This window comes from Bactrocera neohumeralis, chromosome 6 (assembly GCF_024586455.1).
Source record: "Bactrocera neohumeralis isolate Rockhampton chromosome 6, APGP_CSIRO_Bneo_wtdbg2-racon-allhic-juicebox.fasta_v2, whole genome shotgun sequence".
Classification (NCBI taxonomy): Eukaryota; Metazoa; Arthropoda; class Insecta; order Diptera; family Tephritidae; genus Bactrocera; species Bactrocera neohumeralis.
The window spans coordinates 22,946,367-22,959,726 of NC_065923.1; the positions used below are offsets into that span (position 1 = coordinate 22,946,367).

General features: G+C 35.8%; 1 protein-coding gene across 1 annotated transcript; it reads left to right on the forward strand.

Annotated features, from left to right (window-relative positions):
* Positions 1-8,640: 8,640 nt before the first annotated feature.
* LOC126761825 (ionotropic receptor 21a-like) lies at positions 8,641-10,261 on the forward strand. Its single transcript, XM_050478234.1, has 3 exons — positions 8,641-8,648; positions 8,764-10,184; positions 10,257-10,261. The coding sequence occupies exons 1-3, from the start codon at positions 8,641-8,643 to the stop codon at positions 10,259-10,261; spliced, it is 1,434 nt and encodes a 477-aa protein (XP_050334191.1).
* Positions 10,262-13,360: the final 3,099 nt, after the last annotated feature.

The following is a 13,360-nucleotide window of genomic DNA, read 5'->3' on the forward strand; positions in this document are numbered from 1 at the left end:
ATGTCTTCAACGATCTCTTGACCAACTTTGAAGGCTTTGTACCACTCGTAGCCTTGTGTTTTTGATAAAACTGAATCACCGTAAGCCTTTGCCAACATTCGCAACGATTCAGCACACGAAATTTGGTTAGAAATACAAAATTTGAGACAAATTCTTTGTTCGATATTTTTACCCATTTTAAAAAATCGTAACGCATTACTGAAGTGTACCGGCTTAAGTAGCTGCTGTAAACAAACTGGTTGACTGATCGCGCTCATATTTGGCGTAGTAATTAAGGACAGTCGTACCAACTTAACAAAGTACATTCTTTTTAGAGCTGGATGATCAATAATGAACCCTACAAAGTTAGTAAGTTCCCTCTTGGCTAAAACTAGAAGCTGTCCATCATCAACTTTGTGTTGGTAATTTTCCAAAACCACAGATGTTCCTATAGAGTTCATTGCTATTCCTGAACGACTGGGTAAACAGAAGATTTTTAACGAGTTTCCTACTAGTCTAGTTATGGCCTTCTTATATAATATAACCTAACACGGTGGTACTAACTATAGTTACGTATAGCTTCAATTGCCGCTAGCTATCCACCAGAAAGTTAATGGACCTGCTAGCTTGAGTAGTAGCTCACTTGGCGACTTCTGTTATGCCAACAATTTTGGTCTGGAAGATTGAATTGTTGTCATTTAGTCTGAAGCTACCATTGGAATATGTATTATTAAAGAAGAAGCCCGTTCTTGTCAAGTTAACTTGAATATATTTATGAGTCATTTCAATTATTTTCAGGATTTTAGCTGATAATTAAACCTTGTTGGTGAGTGTCTCTACTACAAAAACAGCAAATTTTTCCACATGTAAACAAAAATAGATTTAAATAAGGGATCATTAGTTAAATATAATTAACATAGCAAATTTTCTAAAGAGGTTAGAGAGTTATGAAACTTTCTAAACTCTCTGAGGTTCAATCCGTATTTTTCTTGAAACTCTACAAAAATCCATAACCTCCGCTACACATACTCTGGAAGCTGCGTACCTTTACTACGCTTACTTTTTGGTATAAACCGTCGAAACAGTCCGCATCTTAACGGTAAGTTTACATTTTACTGTTAGTTACATATTGCAGTTAGAAGAAAATTTTGCAAACTCTCTTCTTTTTATAAAATGCGAACAAAATTTATATATTTCAGTAAGAAGGCTTACTAAATCGTCTAAATAACCACACAATATTTAGAAGAAAGAAAAATTTATGAATTTTGCCAAAAAGTCTTTAAGATCAATATATAAGTGAGATCTCATTAAACTAAGAGCGATGCTCAAATTCTGCACGACGCTAACAATCGTCAACCGAAGGCACACTTGAGTTGTCACGTGAAAGAGCTTTAGCGTCCATTTATTTTGACCATCGAAAGTAAAAGACTTTGTTGCTTTATTGGCTTATAACCACAGGCAAGATGCCTAAAGCTGAATTTAAAATAATATTTGCTCTTTTTTTACCGCTATTGGTGGTTTGCCTCTTTTGACTAATTGCATTCGTTTGTTAATTTGTTTCGTCTTTTAGCTACCGTTATAGTTAAATGTAAAAATGGTTTTTGTTGCTATTTCAACAATTAAAATATTGTCCACTTATTATAAGTACCTGATTTGTATTTGCTTATGACACAAGACCGAAGAAAATTGACGTGACGGCTGAAGTGTCATGCTCGATAATGTGCACCATTGTGATACAGTTCAATGTCAAATCCACAATGAAATCTAGATCAATGTTAAGTGCAAGCCAAGTACCTGTAATGAATGGAGAAGCAAAAGTTGAATTTGATTTTTTTTTTTAAACTCAACGAGTCTCAGGAACTTGTTGTGGTAAAGGCAACGACGTGGAATTTTACAGTATGTGAGGTGCAAATAACGTTAATAATCTTTTCGCTTATCATAAAGAAATATAATTTTTTAGAAGAGATGATAATGCACCATCACATCGAGCCACGATTGTGACCAAATTTAACGCCAACAAGTAAGGAAGGGCTAAGTTCGGGTGTCACCGAACATTTTATACTCTCGCATGATAAAGTGATAATCGAGATTTCATTATACGTCATTTACATATTTTTCAAATACCGTATTTTTGTAAAGTTTTATTCCGCTATCATCATTGGTTCCTAATGTATATATGTACTCGTATTATACAGAAAAGGCATCAGATGGAATTCAAAAGAGCGTTATATTGGAAGAAGGCGCGGTTGTGAACCGATTTCACCCATATTTCGTACATGTCATCAGGGTGTTAAGGAAATATTATATACCGAATTTCATTGAAATCGGTCTAGTAGTTCCTGAGATATGATTTTTGGTCCATAAGTGGGCGAGGCCACGCCCATTTTTAATTTTTAAAAAAAGCCTGGGTGCAGCTTCCTTCTTCCATTTCTTCCGTAAAATTTAGTGTTTCTGACGTTTTTTGTTAGTCGGTTAACGCACTTTTAGTGATTTTCAACATAACCTTTGTATGGGAGGTGGGCGTGGTTATTATCCGATTTCTTCCATTTTTGAACTGTATATGGAAATGCCTGAAGAAAACGACTCTGTAGAGTTTGGTTGACATAGCTATAGTAGTTTCTGAGATATATACAAAAAACTTAGTAGGGGACGGGACCACGCCCACTTTTCCAAAAAAATTACGTCCAAATATGCCCCTCCTTAATGCGATCCTTTGTGCCAAATTCCACTTTAATATCTTTATTTATGGCTTAGTTATGACACTTTATAGGTTTTCGGTTTCCGCCATTTTGTGGGCGTGGCAGTAGGCCGATTTTGCCCATCTTCGAACTTAACCTTCTTATGGAACCAAGGAATACGTGTACCAAGTTTCATCATGATATCTCAATTTTTACTCAAGTTACAGCTTGCACGGACGGACGGACGGACGGACGGACAGACAGACATCCGGATTTCGACTCTGCTCGTCACCCTGATCACTTTGGTATATATAACCCTATATCTGACTCTTTTAGTTTTAGGACTTACAAACAACCGTTATGTGAACAAAACTATAATACTCTCCTTAGCAACATTGTTGCGAGAGTATAAAAACGTAATGAATACCATTAATGAAAGATCGAATTCATCAGATTTGGTTCCGTGTCATTTTTTCTTGTTCCCCAAACTGAAATTGCCGCTCCATAGAACTATTTTCAATCAATCAAAGAGATAAACAAATTTTCATGAAAAGTGTTTTATGGATTGGAAAAATCGCTGGCATAAACATAATTTAAAGATTATAATAAATAAACTAACTGAATATTCATTCACATATTTGCGCTCATTAACTTTAATAACTTCTTCATAATTAACTAAACATCTTTCATATTTAGCTATTCGTTAAGAATAAAATTGAAAATTCTTCTCATAAATATTTCACACCATCGTAAGTCCAATCAGTTAACGTGATTGGCATTTTACATTTTATAATTACACATTCTCCATGGTATTTCTGCGAAAAGAGTTGAAATATTTTCAGTTTCACTTTCGAAGTCCAGCCAGTATGTTAATCGTGAAATATTCAATTCTTGCAGTCATAGCCGTGTTTGTCTTGCGAGGGGCATCAAAATCACCCACTTTAGCACCACAATGGCATTTAAGGCCACATCATCATGGTCGGACTCTCGAAGAAGCCCTCAAGCAATACTTCGAAGAGAAAACAAATGTATTACACGTGCGTGTTCATTTGAAAAGGACCATATTTTGAAAGTATGTTATTCTACACCATCTAACAGATGCGCTTCGAAATTCGACTAAACTAACCTTTCGCATAACTATTGGTAATAAGTATCTACGCAATAATAAAGATTTTCTACACAATTTGTGGTATGTGGACTCCTTTGAGGCATTGGAGTAAGTTTACACATTTTTCGAAAATAATGTAATTATGAAAATATTAATCGTCATCACGATAGGTTATTGAGATATTTCATTATTTACTGAAATTATCCAAGTTCAAGTGTTCAAAGAACAATGCATGAGTGGATTATACAAATTATAAGTAGCTGCATTTATTTCTTTCAAAAAATAAAAGTTTAACTTATTCTCTTATTATGTTGCAAAATTCGAATATTACACCGGTCAACAAAAAAAATATTTTTTTTTGGGTTTCTGTTCTCATGCTTTGATTCTGATTCTAGACATTGAAAAACACTTAAATATTAATCTTTAGTTCTTTAAGTTTGCTTTTGGCTGATCTACATCGATAAGTATATTTGGGGTTTAATACGAGAGAGCTCATATGAGCATAAAAGAAATACAAACAAGTAAGGAAGGGCTAAGTTCGGGTGTCACCGAACATATACTCTCGCATGATAAAGTGATAATCGAGATTTCATTATACGTCATTTACATATTTTTCAAATACCGTATTTGTGTAAAGTTCTATTCTGCTATCATCATTGGTTCCTGATGTGTATATTATACAGAGAAGGCATCAGATGGAATTCAAAATAGCGTTATATTGGAAGAAGGTGTGGTTGTGAACCGATTTCACCTATATTTCGTACATGTCATCAGGGTGTTAAGAAAATATTATATACTGAATTTCATTGAAATCGGTCTAGTAGTTCCTGAGATATGGTTTTTGGTCCATAAGTGGGCGAGGTCACGCCCATTTTCAATTTTTAAAAAAACCCTGGGTGCAGCTTCCTTCTGCAATTTCTTCCGTAAAATTTAGTGTTTCTGACGTTTTTTGTTAGTCCGTTAACGCACTTTTAGTGATTTTCAACATAACCCTTGTATGGGAGGTGGGCGTGGTTATTATCCGATTTCTTCCATTTTTGAACTGTATATAGAAATGCCTGAAGAAAACGACTCTATAGAGTTTGGTTGACATAGCTATAGTACTTTCCGAGATATGTACAAAAAACTTAGTAGTGGGCGGGGCCACGCCCACTTTTCCAAAAAAATTACGTCCAAATATCCCTAATGCGATCCTTTGTGCCAAATTTCACTTTAATATCTTTATTTATGGCTTAGTTATGACACTTTATAGGTTTTCGATTTTCGCCATTTTGTGGGCGTGGCAGTAGGCCGATTTTGCCCATCTTCGAACTTGACCTTCTTATGGAGCCAAGAAATACGTGTACCAAGTTTCATCATGATATCTCAATTTTTACTCAAGTTACAGCTTGCACGGACGAACGGACAGACGGACGGACAGACGGACGGACAGACGGACGGACAGACAGACATCCGGATTTCGACTCTACTCGTCACCCTGATCACTTTGGTATATATAACCCTATATCTGACTCTTTTAGTTTTAGGACTTACAAACAACCGTTATGTGAACAAAACTATAATACTCTCCTTAGCAACATTGTTGCGAGAGTATAAAAATATGCACTTTTAGACAGTAATTTCTTGTTATTTTACATTTATATATTATTTTTTATCACATATCTTGAATAACAACAACTCTTGTATCTAAAAAAAAGTTTTCCAATTATAATCTATAGTGAAATTGTAGAAAAAATATAAAAATCAGTCATTTCTTCTTAAAAATCGAAAAAATTGCTCTAATTTCTACGAAAGCAAACTTTAACCGGAAAAAAAATTTTTTTCCTTATTTTTGTCATAGGAGAAACTAAAATTTAACATGTAGATGTCAGACCCAAAAATCGTGTTGACCTGTGTTATTAGCATCAAGAGGTTTTAGGTCTTCAGCTCAGGATTTTTATTCCGTTTTCTAACTAAATTCATCATCTGAAGAGTTGTTAACACATCTGGTGTAGTTTTCTACGATATCTCTATAGTCTGATTGGAAGAATTTCTAGTAATAGAATATTTCTATAAAGTAACCCGTGAATTGATTGCAAGCCCTCATATACCGTTGTCACTCCGACCATGTGTCTTAAGATTTGTCTAAATGTTTTTTTATAACAATTATCAAAATAAGAAAAATTACTGATCTAGAGCCCTTGGCTGAAGACCTTCGAACTTAGGGTTTATAACTATATACACGCAGTTCTTTTTCAAAATTAGACGATTGTTTAAGGAAAATATGTATAATAGTATTATGCAAAGATTTGCTAAAGGAGGCTATAACATTTTCCCCAAGTTTTAGAAATTTTTGAATTTCTTCTCAAAAAGACTAAGCCGGTTTGGTAACCAATAATGAATCAATTCAGTTTCTGATAGTCCGTTTTGATGCAATCGTATTCCACTAAGGGCGTTCTGCATCGACCTGAACAGATGCTAATTACGATAGAAGCGTTATAATGTGGATTAGGTATAGCTTCCCATCCACAATCAAATAGTTTTAACCGAACTTGCAACATTATTGCCTCATGTCTAGTCGCAAACTCCGAACATTTTTCTGCAATCTGCCACTTCAATTTGCGGTTTTAGAACCTCATAATACTGCACGCCCTCTCATGCCACAAAATACATTACCATGGCGTCGTACATAGATATTAAGCTCTGGCATTGATTTAACTAATTGGCCAGGCTTCACAAATGATACAAAACCGACCTTGTTTTGCAGCGTTTAAGCAACATTTGTGGCACGGAAAATCGCCAAGAGACATTAGCTTTAATTCATAAGACACCAAATTTGCTTGCTTTGGAATGTAAATGTCTGCTTTTAAAACTTTTGAATTTACTGCTTGAATGGCTCCAAACAAAGACTTTGCGAGCTCTAGACGCTTTTCGGATGCATAGCCAAAATCAGCTAAAGCATGTTCAGCATAAACTTTCACCAAAATACGATTACTTTCGGCTGAAATTCTCTTCATTTTAATGTAATGAAGAAGAACTCCCCGAGAAAAACTAGATTTTCTGGAACAAAGCTGGACAAAACATATTTGAGTGAAAATAAATAATTATTGTATTGCTTAAGAATCAAATGAATGACATATGTACATATGTATGAGAAAAAGAGGCATAAGATCAGTAGATTCTAACGCATGTTCGGAACATTTGAACAATGCAATATTAATCAAGTTACACCATCTTTTGGCAAACCATATGAATCTTTACAGCAGACAAAAATTTGCTAATAAAGTCGACTTGATTTCATACCCTAAGATCTGGTAGTCACCTAACAAATAGAGAACGAAAATGTGGATTTTACAAACAGACAGAGAGAATTTGAGTAAAGTTACTCCAAGCTCTAGCGAAGTCGAAAATCTGTTCAAAAATGAGTGAAAATAATGAAGAAATTCGCTATATTTTAAAATTTTTGTATAAAAAAGGGAAGAATGCCACGCAAGCCACCAATGAAATTTGTGAAGTTTACGAAGACAAAGCTGTATCAGTTCGTGTAGCGCAACAATGGTTCACTCGCTTCTGTTCTGGAAATTTCGATGTGAAAGATCCACCTCGATCTAGTCAACCTATATTTGAAAAAGTCGATGAAATTATGAAAAAGATTGACTATGACCGTCACATAAGCAGCCGTGACGTCGCTAAGAAACTTCACATTCATCAATTTAAAAAAGGCTGGCTACAAAAAGAAGATCGATGTTTGGGTCCCACATTAATTGTCTGTGTTAATGGACTGAATTAATATCTGTGATTCTTTGCTGAAACAAAGTGAACACGAACCATTTTTGAAGCGAACGCTAACAGGAATCGAAAAGTGAATCAAACACGACAATAATGTGGGAAAAAGATCATGGTCCAACGGTGAAGCTTAACAAACGGTCGAAAAACCAGGATTGACGCCTCGAAAGGTTACTCTGAGTTTGGTGGGATTGGAAAAGAATCATCCACTATGAGCTGCTCCAGCTACTTTACTATCAACAACTGATGAGATTGAAGCAAGGAATCGAAAAAAAACGGCCAGAACTGATCAACAGAAAGGGCTTCGTCTTCCATCAGGACAACGCTAGATCACACAGATCTTTGATGACTTGGCAAAACTTGGAAGAGCTTGGCTGGAAAGTTTTGATGCATCCACCATATAGCCCTGACCTTGCACCATCGGACTACCATTTGTTTCGGTCAATGCAGAACTCCCTTAATGGAGTAAAGTTGGCTTCAAGAAAAGCCTGTGAAAATTACTTGTCGCAGTTTTTCGCCAAGAAACCAGAAATATTTTTCATTATTCCATAATGTCTCTAGCGGAAAAATGGCAAAAAGTGGTCGATCAAAATAGTACATATTTGGTTTAGTAAAGTTCATTATAAATATAAAAAAATTAAGTTGAAGTTTAATTAGAAATACGAAAAGACTTTTTCGACTACCCTCTATTTCTTCCTGTTAACCCCGCAAGGTCACAATGTCTTAGTTTCCAAATCTTATGCGTGTTTTTGTTTCAAAGATTGTCAAAGATTTCTATCGCAACCGATCTCGGCATTGGGACTGCCAGCGTATCTCTAGGCCGACACGTAAGTCACAGAACTTTCTCTGTGCCAGTGGAAGAACATACGTATGTATACGCCTCGCTAGCGATTGACAGGGATGGCCAAGTGAATGACGTTTTCTTTTGGAAATAAGAGTTCAAATATTTACTTGATTCACCCCTTAGATCCTCAAAGACCACATGATATTTTTTGTTTCTAAAGAAGGTAGTCATAATTCGAATAAATCTAAAGTTAAACCTCTAAAAACATTCTAAAATAAAGAACGTTTTTCGATCAGGAAGAGGTTCTAGGTCGTATTAAAAGTATCATGTACTTGTGAGTTTTGAACCATTCGATGTTAATATTTGTGAAAGAGTAGAATTTGTGCACCCATGTGAATTTGTGTACTTATTGTCATACTTCACTCGTATATCCCTCTCTTCTCATTTAGCAACATTTTGCCGTACAAAAAGAAGCATTTCAGCAGCAACGCAGGCTACTATGCCATTATCTTAGAACAAGTCAAGGAAAATAATGCCGCCTGGCATATAAAGAAAATTCTAGAAAAAATGTTCTCACGCAACATTATCGATGTAATCATTATAACGCCGAACACCGAAGCCAAAGGCTATGCAGTGTACTCGTTCGAAGTATTCAGTAAAGAGCACTGCCGCGTTGTAAAGCCGACAATTGTAAATCGTTTTATAAATGGACACTTCAATAACGCCGAACTCTTTCCAAATAAATTGACAAACTTTCATAATTGCAGTCTACGTGTCTTATCGCGTAATGTGCCGCCATTTTTCGCTTACCATAGAGATACTAAAAATGGTACGCTAATAATGAAAGGTGTCGAGGCGAAACTATTGAACGCCCTTGCCGAGCATTTGAATTTTCGCATAGAACCGATTATAAGTCCTGCCTATGAATGCGGTGATGTTTATCCCAACGGTACAATGACGGGTCCTTACTATCTACTGGATCAAAACCAGGTTGACGTACTTATGGGTTACTTCTTTTATGCTGCACATCGCATTAACTTTTTGGAGGAGGGTCTATCGTATTTCACCACCGCTTTGGTTGTTATTGTTAAGCGACATCCACCACCGCCCGACCTCATGTGGATGCTGGATCCCTTCCAGTTGAATACTTGGCTAGCGCTGCTGCTGATGATTGCCACCGTCATTTTATTTATGTGTGTCCTACACTTGCGTTATCAATACGGCAATTGGTTGGACATCATTGGCAGCATTTTCGGCGAACCTCGTGCAGTTTTAACCAGAAATTACTTGGTACGCTTCGGCATTACTTTCTGGTACGTCGGTTTTGTATTTATCAGCAGCGCATATCAAGCAAAATTGTTCGTTTCGTACAATCGGCCGTCACCAGGCTTGCCACACACCATAAACGATTTACAGCGCAATAATTATACATTTTTGGTGCACAGCACAATGAATCTGACATATTGGCTGCCTGACATGCGTATACCCGAAAACCGCATAAAATGGCTTAATTCTTCAGATGTGAGTTCGATCTTTGAGGAGCTTTTGAATTCGACTGGCAATGTGGCAACACTGGCGACTATTGCGCGTATGCATTACTTTGAACGCAAGCGCCAGATAATTGGCGCTTTCGATCAGGTTCCCGAAACGGTTCAGCTACCGGAGATTTGTGCTTACTTTCAGCATCATTCGTATCTCGTAAAGCCCTTCAACAAAGTCATCGCGATGGTACGCAGTAGTGGCTTAATCTCACGTTGGTATGGCAATGCTCTTACGGATTCCAATGGACCGTTGAAAATACAGCGTGGCGGTAATCCTAAGAGTTTGGATTTGGAAAAATTTGGTATTGTTTTCTATTTACTTTTCGCCGGTGAATTTATTGCTTTTATTGTATTTATCTTAGAAATAATAATTGCACGTTATAAGAAATAAATTTGTGTAGCATAAATATGTATGTATCTCATGTACTATTGGTGTAATGCATAAATAAATATATAGATGTTATCGCCTGTCTATATAAACGCGTTTTTCAATCTCTTCATTCGAACAAAGCTCTTTAAAAATCACTTTTGATAGATTTGACTTTTTCAAGGCAGTCAATGAAACATATGCCAAGCGCTTCCCAACATACTGTGGCTTCGTTTCAATCTTTTGATATCGTTCTTGATTTTGATTGAACTGCAACTCCAAATACCAGGTGTCATACCGAATGACCTTTGTGTTTTGAAAATAAAATACTAATTTTGAATGGGAAAGCAAAGAAATTATTCAAAGTATTGATCATTTACACATTTCGACCACCTTTGTGGCAATTTGCACATACCAAACCAATAAAAATGCTTGGCTTTTGAAGCAAACCAATCTGACATCCAATTTTCGACTTCTGCGTAGGAATCAAGCATTGATTTTCAATCTCTTCCATCAAACAAAGCTCTTTAAAAGTACTTTTGATAGATTTGACCTGTTCAAGGTAATCAATGAAAAAGCAGCCCCCATCCAAGTACCTTGATTGTATCCTGAACCGATTTGCTTTCTGCGCAGGCTTATTGTCGTGGACCAAATTTACTTTAGCTTGTCTTGTGGCTCATTCTGGTCATTTTTCGATAAATGCATGGTTCAAGTTAATCATTTGTTGTCTATAGCGATTAGTATTAACAGTTTCACCAGGTCTTAGACAGCGTTTGAAAAGCTACGCTACTCCCGTAGCATTTCATTTTGCTACGAGCAGAGCAGAGCACATACTTTTACATTGTTTTGCTATGGTTTTGCTATGGCTCCCGACAACGTGAGGGCGGTAACTATAGCATAGCAATAATTCTTGAAATTTTGCAGCTACGAAGTAGTAAATGAATACCCTGGTCTTAGAAGCTCTTGATATACACACCCTTCTGATCCCACCAAACAGAGCATTGCCTTCCTACCGAATCGATTTGTTTTTGCAGTCGATTTTGATGGTTGTCCCGGATTAACCTATGATTTTCGCCGTTTAGGATCCTTAAAATAAATTCATTTTTCATCGCCAGTGACCATTCGATGCAAAACTGATTTTCTTTCGCGTCTTTGATGCAAAATTAAATAATTTTTAATTTTTCGGTTTTCTATTTGTCTTTCATTCAATTCATGTACCAGCCAATTTCCACACTTTCAAATCGTTTCCATAGCTTTCAAACGGCCTTAAATTATTTGTTGTGCAATATTTAACGTGGCTGCCATTTGCTTTTGACTCAAGGTATCTTCTTTATCCAAAATTGCTTGCAATCCGGCGTCTTCAAACTTTTTTGGTGGTCTTCCATGCTCTTCAATTCTCACATCAAAATCATTATATCTGAACCGATGAACCCATCTTTTGCATATTGCTTCTGATAGAGCATGATCATCATATGCCTCGACAAGCATTCTATGCCACTCTGCAGCACTTTTCTTTAAATGCAAACAAAGAATTAATGCTTTCCGCAAATCATCACTGTTCGATACAAAATTTGACATTTTCAACACAACGAAAAAGTATAATGTTGTTTTTTCAATGACTGTGAGGTTATTGAAGATGTTTGACAGGTGTCATGACGACGAAAAAGAAAAAAAAAGTAAGGCTTATGCACAACAAATTTTCCCTACCAACACATTTGAGCTTACCTCATACCGGCACACCGGGTATTATACCATATCTCTAGTGAATCAATTCCATTTCGGATAGAGAGAAAAAAATTCAAGAATGTCGACGAATAAAGTAAGACAAGACTACTTAAGTATAATTGTTCGCTTATCCAACTGATCATAATAAGATAGAATATAATATAGAATAGAATAATCCTTGTACGTTAATCATTGAATGTGGTTTATTTCACTAAGTTTTACAGATCAGTGAGAGCAGCAGTTCCGCTAAAGAATTTGATTACTAAAAATAGTTCATTTACTTAGTCTCTTGGAAGTACTCAAAGTGTTCTAGTCACTCTCCTGAGAGTTCAGTTTTCCAATGATCCTTCAGACTGAACATCACCTTCCGGCTATTTTTAGGCGTTTAATCTACTGCTACATCCTTTGTACTAACTGAAAAAATTCTTTCTTAATAAAACTTGACCCTCACATAATTATCTTACATATCCACTTAGTTTGAGTAAAATTCTAGATTTTAATCTGGCGCTAGTATAAAGTTGTTCAAAGAGGAAAAAAATCGAAATTGGAGAATATGAAAGGATAATTTCAATATATCGGCATAAAGTGCTTTTGAAACAGTTATTTTCCAAATGACAATTTTCCGATGGAAAAATCAAACTACTTTGTTTTAAATGTAATATTCAGCAGCATCTCAACAGGCTTTTATTAAAAAAAATAACACATCAAAAATAATATTACATACATATGTTTATATGGACATATAAATATTTATATATAACTATAAAGGCTAAAAACGTGATCGAACACAGTTGATTTCTTGCTTTAACGGCAAGCCAGAGTTTTCTCTATTTTCAGCGGTGTATTTGTTGAGTCTTCGAAATATTGAACACTTTACGTTGAAAAATATGTTTTTAGGCACTCAAAACTAGCTTTACAAATTTTTAAAATCGAATTTAACTGTTATGACTTTTTAGCGCCGGTATTTACTTATTTAACAGATAGTTATGTATTACTTTAAAAAGTAAGTCTCATGTACACATACATTCAGTATCTATGGTAATCATCAAATTTGACCCGCATTGTTCCATTTAAACTGCGCGTACAAACCGAAATGATAATATTTTTCGCTTTATCGCGAACACAATTATTTCAGTGGCACAAAGCATTAAGTGAATGTCATGAAATCATCGAAAGCTTGCCTCAAGCGAGTTGTCCATCCACTTCTGTTAATGACGTTAACAACGAAACATTTAAAGAAGCAGTGCTTGCAAATTGTTGTGTTTTTATCAGAGAGAGAGAGCAAAGGATCTCAACATATCTTGCGTTATCTGTTTACTAAGACTAGTCTCTGATCAAAATATCTGAATCTTTTGCAAACCTACTTAGAATAAAGGTCGCAAAAGAGGTGCTGGACTAAGTAGCTGAGGATCT